General features: G+C 45.8%; 2 protein-coding genes across 7 annotated transcripts in view; both read left to right on the forward strand.

The window, feature by feature from the left end:
• Positions 1-3755, forward strand: part of stim1a (stromal interaction molecule 1a) — a 46144-nt gene extending 42389 nt beyond the window's left edge. For 5 of the 6 annotated variants that reach the window (XM_061217214.1, XM_061217207.1, XM_061217209.1 and 2 more), the window contains 2 exons: positions 133-526; positions 2449-3755. In XM_061217214.1, coding sequence (XP_061073198.1) covers positions 133-526; positions 2449-2962 — 908 coding nt within the window. In that variant the 3' untranslated portion in view covers positions 2963-3755. The remainder of the gene's footprint in view (positions 1-132; positions 527-2448) is intronic. The other variant, XM_061217211.1, reaches the window with a different exon arrangement.
• Positions 3756-7340: 3585 nt separating this feature from the next.
• The window catches only part of si:dkey-24p1.6 (protein sel-1 homolog 3), an 11043-nt gene continuing 1596 nt past the window's right edge, over positions 7341-16787 (forward strand). Inside the window, exons 1-20 of the mRNA XM_061218009.1 lie at positions 7341-7759; positions 7907-8411; positions 8587-8713; positions 8862-8983; positions 9397-9512; positions 9598-9659; positions 10780-10912; positions 11296-11422; positions 11665-11808; positions 12195-12400; positions 12855-13034; positions 13407-13526; positions 13800-13940; positions 14127-14189; positions 14318-14491; positions 14710-14837; positions 15004-15087; positions 15344-15434; positions 15984-16071; positions 16675-16784. Coding sequence (XP_061073993.1) covers positions 7703-7759; positions 7907-8411; positions 8587-8713; positions 8862-8983; positions 9397-9512; positions 9598-9659; positions 10780-10912; positions 11296-11422; positions 11665-11808; positions 12195-12400; positions 12855-13034; positions 13407-13526; positions 13800-13940; positions 14127-14189; positions 14318-14491; positions 14710-14837; positions 15004-15087; positions 15344-15434; positions 15984-16071; positions 16675-16784 — 2778 coding nt within the window. The 5' untranslated portion in view covers positions 7341-7702. The remainder of the gene's footprint in view (positions 7760-7906; positions 8412-8586; positions 8714-8861; positions 8984-9396; positions 9513-9597; positions 9660-10779; positions 10913-11295; positions 11423-11664; positions 11809-12194; positions 12401-12854; positions 13035-13406; positions 13527-13799; positions 13941-14126; positions 14190-14317; positions 14492-14709; positions 14838-15003; positions 15088-15343; positions 15435-15983; positions 16072-16674; positions 16785-16787) is intronic.

Here is a 16787-nt window from a genome sequence, read left to right on the forward strand (position 1 = left end):
CCCCTCCCCTCTCCTCGCCGTCTGCTTCTGCCAGCGGAGCTGCCTCACCCCCTGTCGCACGCCCACCCTTCACCCCCCCCGAGCGTACCGCCCGCCGTAGCCGCGCTAACGCTTGCCCTTCTCTGCCCGCAGCTCCCAGCATGATGTCCCTGCGCCAGCGCCACATCGACGCCCAGATGGCCGCAGGCTCCCAGAGGTTGGTAGAGGGCTGCCTGTTGCCGGGGCCGCCGGGCGAGGGCGGCTCGTTCAGCCCCAGGGCCAGGGGCTCCCTGCGACAGGGCCGCAGCCAGTCCTTCGGCCAGTTTGAGCCCTTCTCCCTGCCCCCGCTCTCCTCCGCCGTGTCTCACCCCTCCATCATCTGCACCGCCCCGACTCCGCCGCCTCAGCCCCTGTCCTCTTCCTCTCCGCTGTCCTCCTGCTCCTCATCCTCGGGCTATCACACCTCTTATTTCCAGCCCATGGACACCATCCCTGACCTCCCCGCGGACGGCAGTCCGGCGCTCTCCCAGCGCTCCGACAGTTTCGGGTACCCCGGCGCTGTGCGCGCACGCGCGGCATGTGCGTGGGGCGCCTCCCTGCCCGCTTTCGGCAGACGTGTTCCTCTTTTGTACGGGAGGCTTGCTGGGTTGCAGTGATATTATCCATGCCATTTGCCCCACTACACATTTTGGTGCATCTCCTTACATAAGACCTCAAGTTTCTACCCCATATTTTCATCCTTTCATTACTTCACTCCCTTTAACATCCATTTTGTGGTCATTTTTCCCTGTCTAGTTGTGGTTGCTCGTCAGAGAGGCTGAATACACGCGATAGAGTAAAGCCTACTGAAAGTACATAAAGTCCTGAAGAACTTGAGAAGTGCAATTATAGTAAGAATCGGGACCGTTCCCTGGTGTGCTTTCACCAAGGGCTCGGGCAGGATGCCGATTGAGACACCTGAGGCAAGCTTTCGGCTACCTTTGAGCATTAACATGCAAGATGGGACACTAAAGAGCCACTTCCTTACCACCTCGGTATCTAATAATATGCCATAATATTATATATGGTGGAGGTATGTGTCATTTCCACCAATCGGATGAATTGTATAAATGATGTTGGGTGTTACGTAGTTGCACTGGTAACTGCATATTGTGTGTGATTATCTGCTATCCCCTCTGATTTACTGGTTTTGTGATAGGTGACCTTAATAATAAGATGTAAAATCATTGGCTAAATGATCAACCTCAGTTGAAACTGCAGTTAAAAAAATGGGAATTGTCTGCTAGAATTAGTTGCATTTCATTTTTATTACATGCCAACTAATTTGTTCAAGAGTAGTTACATCAGTGTCAGGCTTTTGTTTTATTTAAGGGCAGCATTCAGTGAAGACAGACGCAGAGTTGTCCATTGGTTCCTTTTAGAGGACAAAGCTGGCTATGGATCACTGTGACTGGTGTTAGAGGCAATACATATTGACAATCTTGTTGCTGTTTTAACACTTATCTTCATGTTCGCCTGTATCCTCAACACCAACTTCCCCCACCCTCACAAACTTCCCCTTCCTGCATCCGAATCCTCCCCCTACCCCTCCCGCCTGCAGTACTAATGAGAGTGCAGCTTTTAGGCTTTGCTCGTGTCCTCGTGTCCTAGTGTAGTAGGTTCACCTGCTTCGCTGCTCACTCTGACCTTGATGTGTCCTTGGCTTTGCGGCCGTAGGGTTAGTCAGCCCCCCAGAATGCACTGCTTCAGTTTGAGTTAACCACCATGTGAGTTAACCTGCAGTTTCAATGTGAGTTAACCTCCAGTCACCATGTGAGTTAACCTGCAGTCTCAATGTGAGTTAACCTGCAGTCTCAATGTGAGCTAACCTGCAGTCTCAATGTGAGTTAACCTGCATTCTCAATGTGAGTTAACCTGCATTCTCAATGTGAGTTAACCTGCATTCTCAATGTGAGTTAACCTGCATTCTCAATGTGAGTTAACCTGCAGTCTCAATGTGAGTTAACCTGCAGTTTCAATGTGAGTTAACCTCCAGTCACCATGTGAGTTAACCTCCAGTCTCAATGTGAGTTAACCTGCAGTTTCAATGTGAGTTAATCTCCAGTCTCAGTGTGAGTTAACCTCCAGTCTCAGTGTGAGTTAACCTCCAGTCTCAGTGTGAGTTAACCTCCAGTCTCATTGTGAGTTAACCTGCAGTCTCAGTGTGAGTTAACCTGCAGTCTCAGTGTGAGTTAACCTGCAGTCTCAGTGTGAGTTAACCTGCAGTCTCAGTGTGAGTTAACCTGCAGTCTCATTGTGAGTTAACCTCCAGTCTCAGTGTGAGTTAACCTCCAGTCTCAGTGTGAGTTAACCTCCAGTCTCAGTGTGAGTTAACCTCCAGTCTCAGTGTGAGTTAACCTCCAGTCTCAGCGTGAGTTAACCTGCAGTCTCCATGAGCGACGCCCCGCTAACTCTGCCCCCTTTCCGCAGGGACCTGAACCGCTCGGATTCGGACTCGTCCCTCTCCCTGTCCCAGGCCAGCGAGCAGCAGCGCGTGTCCTCCTCCAGCAGCTCCCGCGGGCACGCCGTGAAACCCACCTCCCTCCTGCACGAGTCCGCCTCCGCGCACACCCCCAACGGGGGGAACCGCGTGGCCGAGGCCGGGGCCGGGGCCTGGGGCGAGGCCGGGGCCGACAGCCCCCTCCTGATGAAGAAGGCGTACGGCATGGAGAAGTCGGCCAGCCTGGGGGAGATCAACAGCTCGCTGGCTGGCCTGTCGCAGTCCGAGTCCTCCCGATCCCTCAGCCCCAACTCCACCGAACCCGACACGCCCTCCCCCACCGGGGGCCAGGCGGGGGCCGGCAAGGGCCTGACCCGCATCCCCCAGCTCTCCTCCAAGAAGAGCCCCCTAGAGGAGGACAGTGGCTCCACGGGCGAAGACACGGATTCTACCGCCAGCCGCAAGAAGCACACTTTCAAGATCTTCAAGAAGCAGAAAAAGTAACGGGTGTGCTGACTGCCTTGCAGTGGCCAGTGGGTCTGAATGCTTTTATTTTTTTTCCCCTCAATCACTCCTTTCTTTTCCTAAAGAAATGTGTCCAAGATGTCCTTTCTCTTGTTTTGTTTGTTTGGTTTTGTTTTACACTGGTATTCAAACGGCACAGACCGGTTGTCCTTAATGAGGATCTGAAGGTACTTCTATTTCTGAGGAACTGTGGGAGCAGCAAGTCTATGTTTTCTTTTTTTTCTTTTTTTTTTGTTGTTTTTTTTGACGATTTCTAAATGTGGGGATTATGGGGGACAGGGGAGGGGCTTGTATATGGGAATGTAAAGTGCTATTTATTCTGCAAGAAACAGTGCCAGTCCTTAAAGGGAAATCTTCCTCCCAGACCGTTTTTATTTTACTTCAGTCTTTTTTTTTTCCCTTTTCCCTCCGTTTGCATGAGTTCACCTTTCTTTGATTGATATTTGAATGCTTAGGTGTTTGCTTGGTTCTTGTCCTTTTTCTGCTAAATGATGCAAAATATCACAGCTATTCTTTCAATTGCTTTCCCTTTATTCTTTTATTTGTCTCTATATGAAATGTCTGGCTTTTAGTGGGGAAGCTGCAATCTGTATGAGTCAATGGTTTCGGAAACGGTAAAAGGCTGAAAGATGCAACTCTCCCTAAATCTGTTGTACTAGTGCTGAGCCTAATGAAAGTCTATAGCACGGAAGCAGAAAACACAGGTGGTAGGATGCAGGTGTGTGTTCAGATTGGCATTAAAATCTCCACTGGGACGACACTACACCTTTGATCAGTTCTCAAAAACAACTCTGTGTGTGTGTATGTATGTATGTGTGTGTGTGTGTGTGTGTGTGTGTGTGTGTGTGTGTATGTGTTGGGGGTGTGTGTGTGTGTGGGGGGGGGGGTATGGATGGGTGTGTGTGTCCACATGCACATGTTTGTGTGCATATATGTGTGTATTGCAGGGAAGGGGCAGGGTTCATGCCTACAATTATTTGATGGTTATGGTTGAACATATGGATGAATAAATAGATGGACCCTAGTATACACATAGATGCTTGCATGAATTTACTGTGAAGACTAAATATTTGGACACTGATGTTTTTTATTTCTGTATTCCCGCACATTGGATTAGAAATGAAACGATGGATATGAGGTTATCGTGCATGCTGTCCACTTCAATTTCAGGCTATTTAAATCTGTAGGAAGTCATTTTATGCATAATCCCACCATTTCGAACCACCATCCAATGGATTTTGAGGCATTCAGTTGGAGTAGCAGGATGTGAAGGATGGGGTTTTTGTGTTACTACTTTCCTTGTTTGTGTGCTTTCCACACATTTTCCGACACCAACTGCCTTCAGCAGTCCCAGCGTCAGTAAAGACAGGTGAGCCAGTTCCAGTGACAGTCATGCGTACCAAAGTCATAATGCTACCTCCACCACGTTTCAAAGATCAGGTGGTACTGAGGGTGACATGGCTCAGGCAGTAAGAGCAGCCGTCTGGCAGTTGGAGGGTTGCCGGCTCGATCCCCCGCCCGGGCTGTGTCGAAGTGTCCCTGAGCAAGACACCTAACCCCCAAATACTCTTGACGAGCTGGTTGGTGCCTTGCATGGCCACCAATCACCGTTGGTGTGTGAGTGAATGGGTGAATGAGAAGCATCAATTGTACAGCGCTTTGGATAAAGGCGCTATATAAATGCCAACCATTTACGCCTTGGATCGTGAGCACTTTCTCCACACTTTTCTAAGAGTTCCAGAACTCTACAGTTTATGTAGTAAAACTGTAGCTAACTAACCTGGCTTGCATCTTGCAGTTAACCCTCTATCCTGATTATGCTGGTGTCTTTATTTTTGTGTTCGATGCATATGCCTACGTCCTGGAGAGTGTCTTTGATCTGTTTGACAGTGGAAAAGGGATTTTTCTTCACAATTAAAAAGGGCTCTGTCATCCACTACAGTGGTCTTCTGTGGTATGCCAGGTTGCTTGGTATTGGTGAGCTCGCCAGTGCATTCATGCTTCTTAGCGATGTTACGGACAGTTGATTTTGACACAGACATCGATTTATTCTGACTTTTACACCCCATGCTGGCCTGCTTTTCTGGAATTTACACAAACTTTCTCCATATGACAGTCGCAAAAGGCTGCATTGATTGAATGCAAATTCAATTAAATCATTTATGGACCTTGTTAGCTTTGTTGTGCATTAACTGAGGATCCAACAACGCGCAGCTGGTCAAGAAACGACTGAATAGAAGGGCTGAAACTCTGACATGGTTCACCCAATATGGATGTTATTACTTTCACAGTAGACTTTATCCTTATTTCCGTCGTTTCATTTCAAATCCAAGGTGTTGGAGTATGGAGCCAAACAAACAATAAATGTGTCACCGTCAAAATACGGACTGCTCTGTATATACATTTATCTCTCCTCATGCACAGTTTGTAAAAATGCACACAAACAATTTTACCCAGTTTTAAAGTGGACAAATGATACTGTAAAATATCATTCACGTGGCTTTATTTTATATGCTTTGTTCTTTTCCGGCGTATTCTCGCTATGACTGTGCTGTGGCCTCAGAAAATCACATACCAAAGACGTGGACTTCCAGATGGAGAGATAATGTAATTCTCATATTCTTAAGGATGGGTATGACAGGAGTATCGGTGTCATGGTTCCTCCTGGCACGTTTCTAGAGAATATTCCTGAAATTCAGACGCAATTTAAAATATTCTGCAACGCCGAATGACCCAGTTTTCTTGATTGTTAAGAAGACCGGTCTGGTCCAAACGCGCTACTAAAACCTCATGCATCCTACAGGAGCATACTCTAGCTCTTACCCGAAGCCTGTCAGCGTAACTGAGCTAAAGTGATCATGTTTATTTCTCCTTAATGCTAGTCCTGAACGAAACGGCTAGTTGTCCCTGCAGTTAAGTTATTTCAAGCCTTCCCTCTTGGGTTGGGAAGGAGGTGGAAAGAAAATGTATTTTACTATAATGCAAAAAAAAACAAAAAAAACCCCGCCACCGTTACATACAGCCCTGCAGGTGCTTCTCAAAATTCTCTCACTCGTATACACACGTGCATGAGCACATTCAGAATGGCAGAAGTAGCTTTTAAATGTCACGATAAATTACCAGGTCTTAAAATTAATTATGGTACATAGCTACTGTATGCAGAAAACACAAACTTGTTTGAAAAGGGACGGTACAGTGCTGTTGTACTTCGTGTTGGGCTCCCGGTGTTTCCCACGTTGTTATATCACAGCGTTGTTGCGGGAAACGGGCTGTCTGGAGGCTGCCTTCGCCGCTTCGCTGTTGGGTGGCCGATCACGGGTGGCTCGCCCTAGATGACGTTTTGAGAAAAGAACATTTTCAATAACTGTCTCTTCTTTTTATGAACAATGGACACAAAAATTCAGTTGGTCATCTATAACGAAGTGTAATTTCTACCACTTTTTGCACGAAGAAGTTGTGAATCAACAGCTGTCCGTGTGTGAGTGTGCGCGCGTGCGTGCGAGAGCATGTATGTAGCCTACTTGTCCCGTCTCTGTTCCCTGTGAACCTCTCTCTCTCTTTATCTCTCTCAAAATGCATGTTACCAGCTGAAACGCCTGTTTGGGGAAGAGGGAGGGGAGTCAGCAGCAGCCTTTTCAACCCCTCCTCTCCCCCAGATTCTTTGTTCTCTCTTGTTTCTCCCTTTCAGCCTCTATTAATGAAAACATATCTTTGTACAGAAAAACGTTTTGCAACTTCTGTGATGTTCTAGACTTTAAGTCACTCCTGCATGAAAGCAATAAACTATTTTGAACGATAAATGCTTTTTTTGGACTTCTTTACTAAACATCTGGTTCAGAACTAAACGTACCTTGAGCTGCATCTGTGTCACGCCACCGTTGCATACAGCCTCTGTGTAACTGCCGGGTAAAGTGTATTATTATCTTGTGAATATTCCGTGACCCCTGAAAGGAATACAGACGCAAAACGCAGATTCTGGAGGAAGAGACGGTGTGTTTCCACCCGCCCCCTGGTGGCTACCATCGAGCTGTCCTCTGTCTTTCCTCATAGTCTCTTCTCATTCTTTCTACTCTGATATTCTCCAAACCAGCACTTAGTTGAACAAAGGGGATATCAGCCTATAGCCACATTAGCCTTTGTAAAATACTAAAATATTTGTCTCGCTTATATTTGTGCATGTTTTATATAAGGCCTGTTTATTTAATGAGCTATGGGACTACAGCCACATATTTAAACAGTCCTTTCCAACGGGATGTTGACATTGGTAAACGGGGTGTAGCCTACCTACTGCAGAAGTATAGGCTAAAATCTACAGGTAGTCTGCGTAGCCACACCGACGCCTAAGTGGAACAGGGAAAATTGTATTCACTTCACTTTGATGGAAAAATGTGTAGCCTGGGCTACTTTAAGAATCATGCAAAATCGTTCATTCACAGTATCCGAGGCGCAGTGACGCGTACGTCTTTGGACAGGTGGAGTTCGTCTACATTTCTTTATTTATTAAAGGGGCTTGGACAAAGCAGGATATCATTCCGGTTTTAGCCTGAGCAATATCCTACTCTTTAAATTACCTTCGGACTGTTCTGCTGCTTGGTCTTTATCCCTAAAGAAATACGCAGTGGGTATGTGCAATGTAGCTATCAGTGGATAGGGTTATATTGTTTTTGGCCATAAACCAATCGGCATTAATGATTAAGGATTAATTTTATTCTTAACATCATGAAGAATCCGATATTGGACAGGTGTATGCTTCTGCTAATCTACCACAAAGTATTGGTGAGTAGTCTAAACCATTTAACGTTTTAATTTCAAAGGCCCGCATCTGTTTCATTGTTGAAACAATATGTTGAAGTTATGTTTCCGAAAATAGGTTATAGGATAACTACACTTTTTTTAATGAAGGCCTGTCTCCTCTCAAATCAGATACAGAGTTACGCGTTGAGTGAGTCCCTCTATCAAAATGGCTTTGATGGTGTGACCTTTCTTAACCCACCCACGGAGGTAGTATCCAGATACCAGCTACATGTCCGTTACTCTTGCTCGAATTCTGCCGTGGTGCACCTGGAGGCGCTTGTCTCGTCGGACGCCGAATCTGCCAGGTCCGTCTTCAGGAGACTCTGGAGCTGCGAGCCAGGCCTTCCCCGAATCCGGAGCCTGATCTTACACTTCCCGGACTGGCTGGTTTACCGGGCAGACTGGGAGATTCCGGACACCGAGTGGGTGCTCAGCGGCATGCTCCGGGCATGGGTTGTTGGGGACGCTTCCCCCGATGAGTACGGAGATGCTCTGGCTCGATCCCTGGTTCTGCTGCAGCCGCTCCATCCCTATAGTCGCCCTCTGAAGCAACATCAGCTATGCCCGTCCTGGGACGCGGAGACGCTCTGGAGGATCCGCAGAGACTCAATTCCTCGTTGCCCTGCGGAACAAGGTAGCCAGAGACTGGCATCCTCGATTCCCCTTCTATTTATTTTATTTTTTTCTTTTAAAAAACGAAATACCGTTCGTGCGCTTAGATTATTGCATTTTGAAACTACTAAGCCTACTTCACCCAGCAATTGTAAAGGCATTGCTCTTGAATTTAAAAAAATCTTTCTCCTGCTCAGAGGTCGTCCACTTCCTGTCTGCTCTGTATGCTTCGACTGGGGAGACCTTTGGCATCACCAGGACTCTGAGTCACTATGGCAACAAGGTCCTGGAGCATGCCAGGGTGAAAGCTGTCTTCTCTCCCTGGTAGGATTCCCCGTGGGCTCTGTCAGGATAGCGTCATCTGCACATGTCACATTGAAGGGGTTTAACTGCTGAAACAGCAGGTTGTGATGGGGTGGTGGAGGTGTAATGGTGATCAGACTCTACTTTGTGTGTCTGTGTTCGTATCTAGGTGTGTGTTCTCACCGTGGCTGTTCCTCACTCAGCCCTGTAGGCATAAGCTATGTGGAGTGCTGTATCATATCAACGCCCAGAATGTCTATGCTTCCCCTGCTGTGTTCCTCACAAGCTCAGGTAGATGTGTGCTCTGGTGAAGGATGACCAGCCTGCCTGTTCCCAGGCAGTTGCTGTACGCACGTTGCTCTAGAACTGAGGGCAAATGCTATGTGGCCGCTTTGAAATGGTTTGCCTAAGCAAATGTTTATTAATTTAGAATTACTGTGAGATTAGTGCTTTTGCTTTTGATGAGTATACTATTATGTATAAAACTTTGAGATAGAAGGACTCATAATTGACACTTTATATTATTATTATTATTATTAGTAGTAGTAGTAGTAGTAGTAGTAGTAGAAGTAGTAATCGTAGCATAGTTGCAGTAAGAAATGTGGATAATATTTTTGTTTGTATAAAATTATTATAATTAATAATAATAATAATAATAATAATAATAATAATAGTGCAGTGTGTGACAGAAGTCTCTCGTGCAGGTCAGCTCCATATCCAAGTGGATGGCGTGAGTGGGGAGTCCATGGCCTTCTTGAGCCACTTCCAGCTGCCTCTTCACCAGTGGTGCCGCCTCACCGTGGAGCTGCTGGGCAGGGTGGTCAGTACCCAGGCGCATCATTCGTCAGTCAGCTGAGTGACAACTGAGCTGGCCAATCACGTATTTCTTTCTGTCTGTCCTTCAGGCTAACGTCAGTGCAGTCTGTGTTGGAGACCAGCGGGATTCTGCCTGGTCAGCTTATCACATGTGAGTCAGTATTCACTGCTGGAAATACCATTGCATGCAAAAGTATTGACACAATGTGTGTTGTCAAAATTGCAAACTGATCCAGTAGTAAGCCAGAAGAACTTGGGAAAGACTCTTGGTAAATAAAAATGAGTTTAATCAAATTATAAGGCTCCGATTAAACAGAATTACAAAGAATCAATTAAATGATCATGGAAATGTTATATCATCAGTTTTACAGAGCAGCCATCATCAAATCCGGACGTTGAATCCAAATCTGGCCCTGGTTTCCTTTTCTCCCAGGTCATGGAGTATCATAAGCACTACATCTGTAACTAAGCTTTAGGGAGTTTCTCTCATAGTCCTGTCATAATATTCTCGTAATTGTCATATCTCATGAGAATCAGCAGATCATGTGTTAGAAGTGCCGTGCCAGGCTGTGCTGTGCAGTGTTCTGTGAATGTCTGAGGTAAAAAGGGCGTATAACTCCCTTTCCTATGCAGTAAACTCCACATTATCTCCTGTACATTGGCATGAAGGGAGCACAGAGATGGCTCAAGGTTGCTATCTCCCCAGCCTACCAGAGGCTTTCAACCATGCATTTCAGAAATGACAGAAATTACATACATAGTTCTCCATCAATCAATCAATCAATCAATCAAATTCTATTTGGATTGCACATTTCATACAACAACTGCAGCTCAATGTGCTTTACATGAAATACAACTAAACCTAGTATACTGTAATAACAACAAATCAAAACATGTATAATATACATTTAAAATGCATAATGAATTAACTCATTATTATTCCCATTAATAATTGGGTTAGTCTCATACAGTACATTGGTTAGTTAAATAACCTACACTATATCTGTTTAATTGTATAACCTTCCATGTCTTGTATCTCTGGTTACATACTTGGTGGTCTAATTCACCATTTTTTGATTTCATACCTAATCCTGCCCCGTTTTAAAGGAGAAAAATATGGGTGAAAATGAACACTGCATTTTAACCTCATATTCAATATTTTATTTTTAATCATGTGCAGGGTGCAAAACAACAGAAATTGTGTCACTGTCTCAGTAGCATTTAACTGTGCTCATGCTTATTGCTAACGTAAGCTGTATTGTCTTCCCCAGCTTCAAGGAGGCAGTAATGCTGGATGATACGGATGGCTATTTCGTGCTGGGAGGTGGTCAGTTTGTGACAGGGGTTGAAGGCTTCTATGGGCCAACCATGTACTATCGTAACAGAGTGCCTTTTTTGAACAAGGTATGTTGCAATAAAAAAGTTCTACACTCAAATAACTTATTCACAGACTTGCAGAATAATAGATTTATTGTTTTTATTGTTAGTGGTCGCAAAAATACAGTATCCAAAGTGCAAAGTAAATAGACCAGTGAGTGTGGTTGGACATGGATGAAATTATAATTTACAGTACTTTTACCTTCTAAACTTGTGAAAATCCTCCAGATTATTGATTATTTAAAACTGTCTGTCTGACAGGACAGGTATGGATTAGAATATCCATGTGAAGAAATATAGAGCAAGAAATGCAGAACATTCATGTGAATAAATGTTTTGGTTCGACAGTGTAGTTTGTCTGCTGAGTGGCTGATGAATGTTTGTGTTATTTCTTCTTTGCTTTTGCGTAGGTGAATGAGGTCAGCATTCTGCAGTCTGAACTAGCAGGATGGTTCCGTTCCTGTCAGGAGTTTAAACTGGAACTTAATTCAAAACTGACTGGATATTTGCTAAGAATTCAAGAGCAGGAACGAGCTGGTAAGACACAAAAGTTGTCTGATTTTGGATTAAAGAAAGAAGGAAAAAACAACAGGGTGGGACAAATGTAAAAATTACTACTTGCTTCATATATCCACTAGGTGGCATCAGAGGTCTAGATATTTAATGCATGTGTGTGTATAAGTAACTGAAAGATATTGTCATTTTGAAGTCCTTCTAAACCCATAGTGGAGTGACAGGCATTGTGGGGTGTCCGTGCTGATTCGTCAGTGTTGTTTCAGGGGGCTGTGCCGATGTGTTCAGTGATTGGCTATCGAGAGGAGCTCTTTCATTCGCACCACCTCAGTGTGAGCTCTGGGAGGCCCCGGTCGCCCCGTGGAGACGCCACGCAGCCCGGCTGGCGCTCACTGCTGTCACCAGACGCGGTAACTCACATTTTCTCGGTCTGAAGAGCTGATTTTCTGCGCAGTTCCCCTCCGACCCCAGTCTGCTGCCGTTGAATGCCGTAAAAGTACACTGAAAACACTATGAAAACACATGAAATGCATTGTAAAAATGGGCCTTTGTAAGCTTGGACTTTGGCACAGGCCCCCCGCAGTGGCTTAAAAAGCAGAACCGAGGAAAGCAAAGGGAAAGAGTCTCACTGAAAGAAAAGAAAAACCGATTCGTAAATCAAATGAAGCGAAGGAAATGGACCTACTCCAAAAGCGTGCTTATCTCTTGTTTTTATTCTCCCATTAGATCCCAGGCTAGTGTTTTCATCGCTTTGACACTCTTGTCAGTTTTTGTTTCGCTTGGTTTTCTTGCTCAGAGGGCAGGAGAGGTCAGCTGACCTGGGTGGGTGGAGCGCTGCGCTGGACTGCGCTGCGCAGGCTGACACAGGGCGGGCGGCCGGAGAGAGTGAGCCGCGCCATGCCCCTCCTCCTGCAGGCGGGCTGCCTGGGGGACCGCAGGGCCCTGTTTCTGTCCTCTGTGCTCTACAGCACCGGCCTGGGAGTCAGGAGAAACACAAACAAGGTGCGCGCCTGTGTGTCTGTGTGTGTGTGTGTGTGTGTGTGTGTGTGTCTGTGTGTGTGTGTGTGTGTGTGTTTGTGTGTGTGTGCGCTCGCGTGTGTGTGTCTGTGTGTTTGTGTATGCGGATGTATGTGTGTGTGTGTGCGTGCATGTGTGTGTGTGTGTGTGCATGTGGATGTGTGTGTACATATGCCTGTGTCTCTGTGTGGGCATGTACATGTGTATGTGTTTGCTTGTGTGTGCCTGTGTCTGTGTGTGTGTGTGTGTGTATGCATGTGTATATGTGTGTGTGCCTATGTGCTTGCATGTCTGTGTGCTCATGTGTATGTCTGTGTTTCTGTGCACATGTGTGGGTTTTATTGAGAAAATTGCGTTGGTAACTAAAAGCCTCTGCATTAGTATATCTCTATCCATGACCTCAGTGCTGTGTCCCTGGGTCCCTGGGTCCCCTCTGCAGGCCTGGCTGCTGTCTCTACTGGCCGCCCAGCAGGACTGGAGACTGGCTCTGCTACGTCTCGGTCACCTGCATCACCTTGGCGACCACGGCGTACCTGCAGACCCCCCCCTCTCTTACGCCTACTACTCCAACATCGCCTCCCAGACGGCCTCAGACGTCCAGAACCCCTCTCCACATCAGGTCAGGGCAGAGAGAGTACCAGATCTGGGTCATATACTGATGAAACACTCTTCCAGGGGCACCCCCCCCCCCCCTCCAACCTGCCTGGCTGTCTGCAGCAGCTTATGTGGCTTACTGTGTTTGGTAAACTCTGGCTAACTTCTAACTCTTCCAATAAAATATAAAAATACCCCTGTAGATACTGAGCAACATTTTACTAACCAAAATGTACAATCAAAGTTGATTTTTCTTTTAAAAGTAATCAGTACTTTGTAGGAAATGTATTTAGGTCTAATTTGTAAGTACCGTTTGTCAAATATGTAGTGCTTAATCCAGGTCTGCTCCAAACACAGTGAGCATATATTGTCTGTGCTTGTCCCGTTGTGAAAGCAGACCTTTGTGGAGTTGATTCACCTGAACAACGAGGAGGTGCTGAATCAGCAAACCAGCCAGGACGGAGACCTCTTCCACTGGCTCAAACTGCAGGCACGGAATGGCGCTGCTGAGGCTGAGGTACTGTCTGGCTCCTGCGGCCTCTCAGTGTTTTTTTAAGACTCAAAATGGCTGTGCTAGTTCTTATTACACACATACAGCCAGAGCTGGAGTACAACCATATTGATTTCCTAATTTCAATTGAATTAAATGGATTTGACACCAGTTCTGCGTATGATCAACGTACTTGACTCATGAATAAATATCATTGTACATGAATAAATATTATTACACACGTAGTTATGAAAGGATCCGTTTACAGTTTGCTAAAGGAACTCTTGAACTCTTCTGCAGCAAGCCGTGGCTCAGATGCTCTTCTGGGGGCAGCAGGGGGTGTCTCCGGACATCCAAACCGCCGTGAAGCACTACGAGAGGGGCGCCACCAGGCTTCAGGACCCCACCTCAATGTACAACTACGCCATTGTCCTGCTTCAGGTCAGGGGCTGCCCTGCGATCTGCCTGTTCCTTTTGGTCCAGCACATAACTGTGGGAGTGGGGACAGGGAGGGAGGACACTGCTTCTACACTAAATGAGAGATCTGGTGGACGTGTCGAAAGGTTAATTACTTGATGAAATTGACAAGCTCTATTACGCCATTATTAAGTGATATGTTTGGTTTAGGGACAAGGAGTAGAGAAGGACATTCCCAAGGCAGTGATGTACCTGAAGAAAGCTGCTGAGCTGGTAAAACAAGTTCTACGTAATGGCCTTTTCCCGCAGGCTCACACCAGATGGGTATATTAAAGGTAGCCGCTAAGAACCATTTACTCGTATGCGCAGTAAAGAGTTTCTTCTCTGTGTGTCTCGTGCAGAATTTTTTGCCAGCGATCACCGCTTTGGGCTGGTATTTTGAGAAGTTCGAGGGCGACTACCAGCGGGCGGTGGACCTGTGGGAACGGGCGGACTCCCTGGGGTGTGGCGAAGCCGCTGTTAACCTTGGGACCCTACACTCCCAAGGGCTGTATCCTAGGAAACCTGCCAGCCAGGTCGGGGAGAGGTCACCGAGTTCGGAGTTCAACCCTCTGTGGAACTTTGCCTTTTATAAAATCCATCCACCAAAACTATCCCTTCTTACTTTACCTGTAGTGAATGCAAATTTCAACATTTCACATTCACAGTATTTTGACTATGATGTGTTTTCAGACTGACAAACCTGAGTGCCTGTTAAATGTTAGTCTGAAGCATGTTTTATTTATCCCTACAGTTCATGGCATATACGTATTACCTGAGATCTGCAAACAGAGCACATATTGTTGGAGCGATCCGAGTGGCTGAGGTGTGGAGCATTGGGATTCCTGGTCTGGTCAAGAGGCTACCATTGGATGCAGTGCTGTAAGATGTGAACCAATCGGATGTGTTGTAACTGGTTGTCTTCACAGAAAAATCTTCACAGTTTAATGTGATTTCATTGCAGTATGGATTTAATTATTGTTATTATTTTTTAATCTTTTGGATTGGTTTTCATTTTCTATAAAATATATGTAACCTTTGACCCCAGGTGGGCGAAGTGGGCGTCTGAGCAGAATGGGTACCTTGGAGCGGTCTTGCGGAAGGCCTTGGATGCCTATTTTCAACGAGACTGGTAACAGAAACATTTGTGCCTCTTCTTAATAAAGTCACACACCTATGCAACCATCCAGGTCATTAAACACATGGTCTGCTTCAGAGTACTGCTGTACAATAACTCCAGAGAGTGTGTATGCTGTACTGTAAAGGTTAATCGCTTTTGCTGCTACACATGAGATGACAGGTTGTGAATTACCAAAGGGCCTCGTTTGAGAGAAACACTGTGTGTAATTATCAGGCACTGTGAATGCTTCTCCCTTCTGTGGTTACAGGTTTACAGCTCTTATCTATTATCTGATGGCTGCCGAGGCAGGATTTGCTGGAGCCCAATTCAATGTGGCATACCTGTGTGAACACAACCCAGTGAGTTATGTGCAGTCTCTCTCTCTCTCTCTCTCTCTCTCTGTTTCACTCCCCATCCCCATCTCTCTCTCTCTCTCTCTCTCCATCCCTCTCCCTCCATATCCCTCTCTCTCTCAGATATGAAAAAGGAAAATGCACATGTATAAGTGGTATTTTGTAAACCCAGAAGAAAAGAAAGAGACTCGTGGCATTTATCGTGGTAGTTTGCTCCTGTCTGTAAAACTTAGTTTAATGTCCTGTAGAGTAGTCTACTTGATCTATGATCTTTGCACTCTGTTTGCATTGTGATTTGGATACGAATGCCTGGTAAATGGCAGTAATTAAGCATAATGTTTGCATAATTGGCATGCTTGTTAATCAAGCTAAATATGTGAAAACAGGATGAGTTTATGAGGTATGATTTACACTGAATAATCATAGTCCAAAACCTGATACTGTAATTACCTAATTGCATCTTTCTGAAAAAAAGGCTGGTTGATATAGATACTGTATTTGCAGTTTCAGTGGATGGGATTCTTGACCATATGCTGCTGCTTGTCCTTTTCACAGGGAGGTCTGCTGAGTCCAGCCTTTGTCACAGAATGCATGCGGAGATATTACAACCTTTCCATTCAAAGCCAGGACTCAGCCCCTTATGGTAAGTCATTCCGACATGGCTCAGGCAGTAAGAGCAGTCGTCTGGCAGTCGGAGGGTTGCCGGTTCGATCCCCCGCCCGGGCTGTGTCGAAGTGTCCCTGAGCAAGACACCCAACCCCCAAATGCTCCTGACTAGCTGGTCGGGGCCTTGCATGGCAGCCAATCGCCATCGGTGTGTGAGTGTGTGTGTGAATGGGTGAATGAGAAGCATCAATTGTACAGCGCTTTGGATAATGGCGCTATATAAATGCCTGCCATTTACCATTTAGAAGGGAACTAGTTACGGCTGCATGTGTTGATATCATTCACTCAAGATTATATGACACTATAATTTTTTCCGCCAGGCGTTTAGTGGCATGTTTATTTGTTAAATGCCTGGTGTTTCCCCAATTGGAGGTGTGTCTTTATATCTTCTGCAGAGTATTGTTAGTGTGTAAGACGAGTGGGCATTTGAACCACACAGAGCTCTTACAAAAACAAAAGAAAACAAAAAACTGATCTGGCATAATACTGTCTAGTATACACACGTAGTTTGCTTGTGAAGGGCCATGCATGATTCCCGTTGGCTGTATTAAAGGTGTAGTATGTGTGCTGCTCTCTCCAGCCCTCTTACGGATGGGAGATCTCATCTATGGCAGTGGTGGGCGCAGCAGGAGAGACGTGACCTCAGTGGCAGAGCTCTACACACAGGCCGTCCTAAAGAATGACCCACAGGTA

The sequence above is a fragment of the Conger conger genome, chromosome 13 (genome assembly GCF_963514075.1).
Source record: "Conger conger chromosome 13, fConCon1.1, whole genome shotgun sequence".
Lineage (NCBI taxonomy): Eukaryota > Metazoa > Chordata > Actinopteri > Anguilliformes > Congridae > Conger > Conger conger.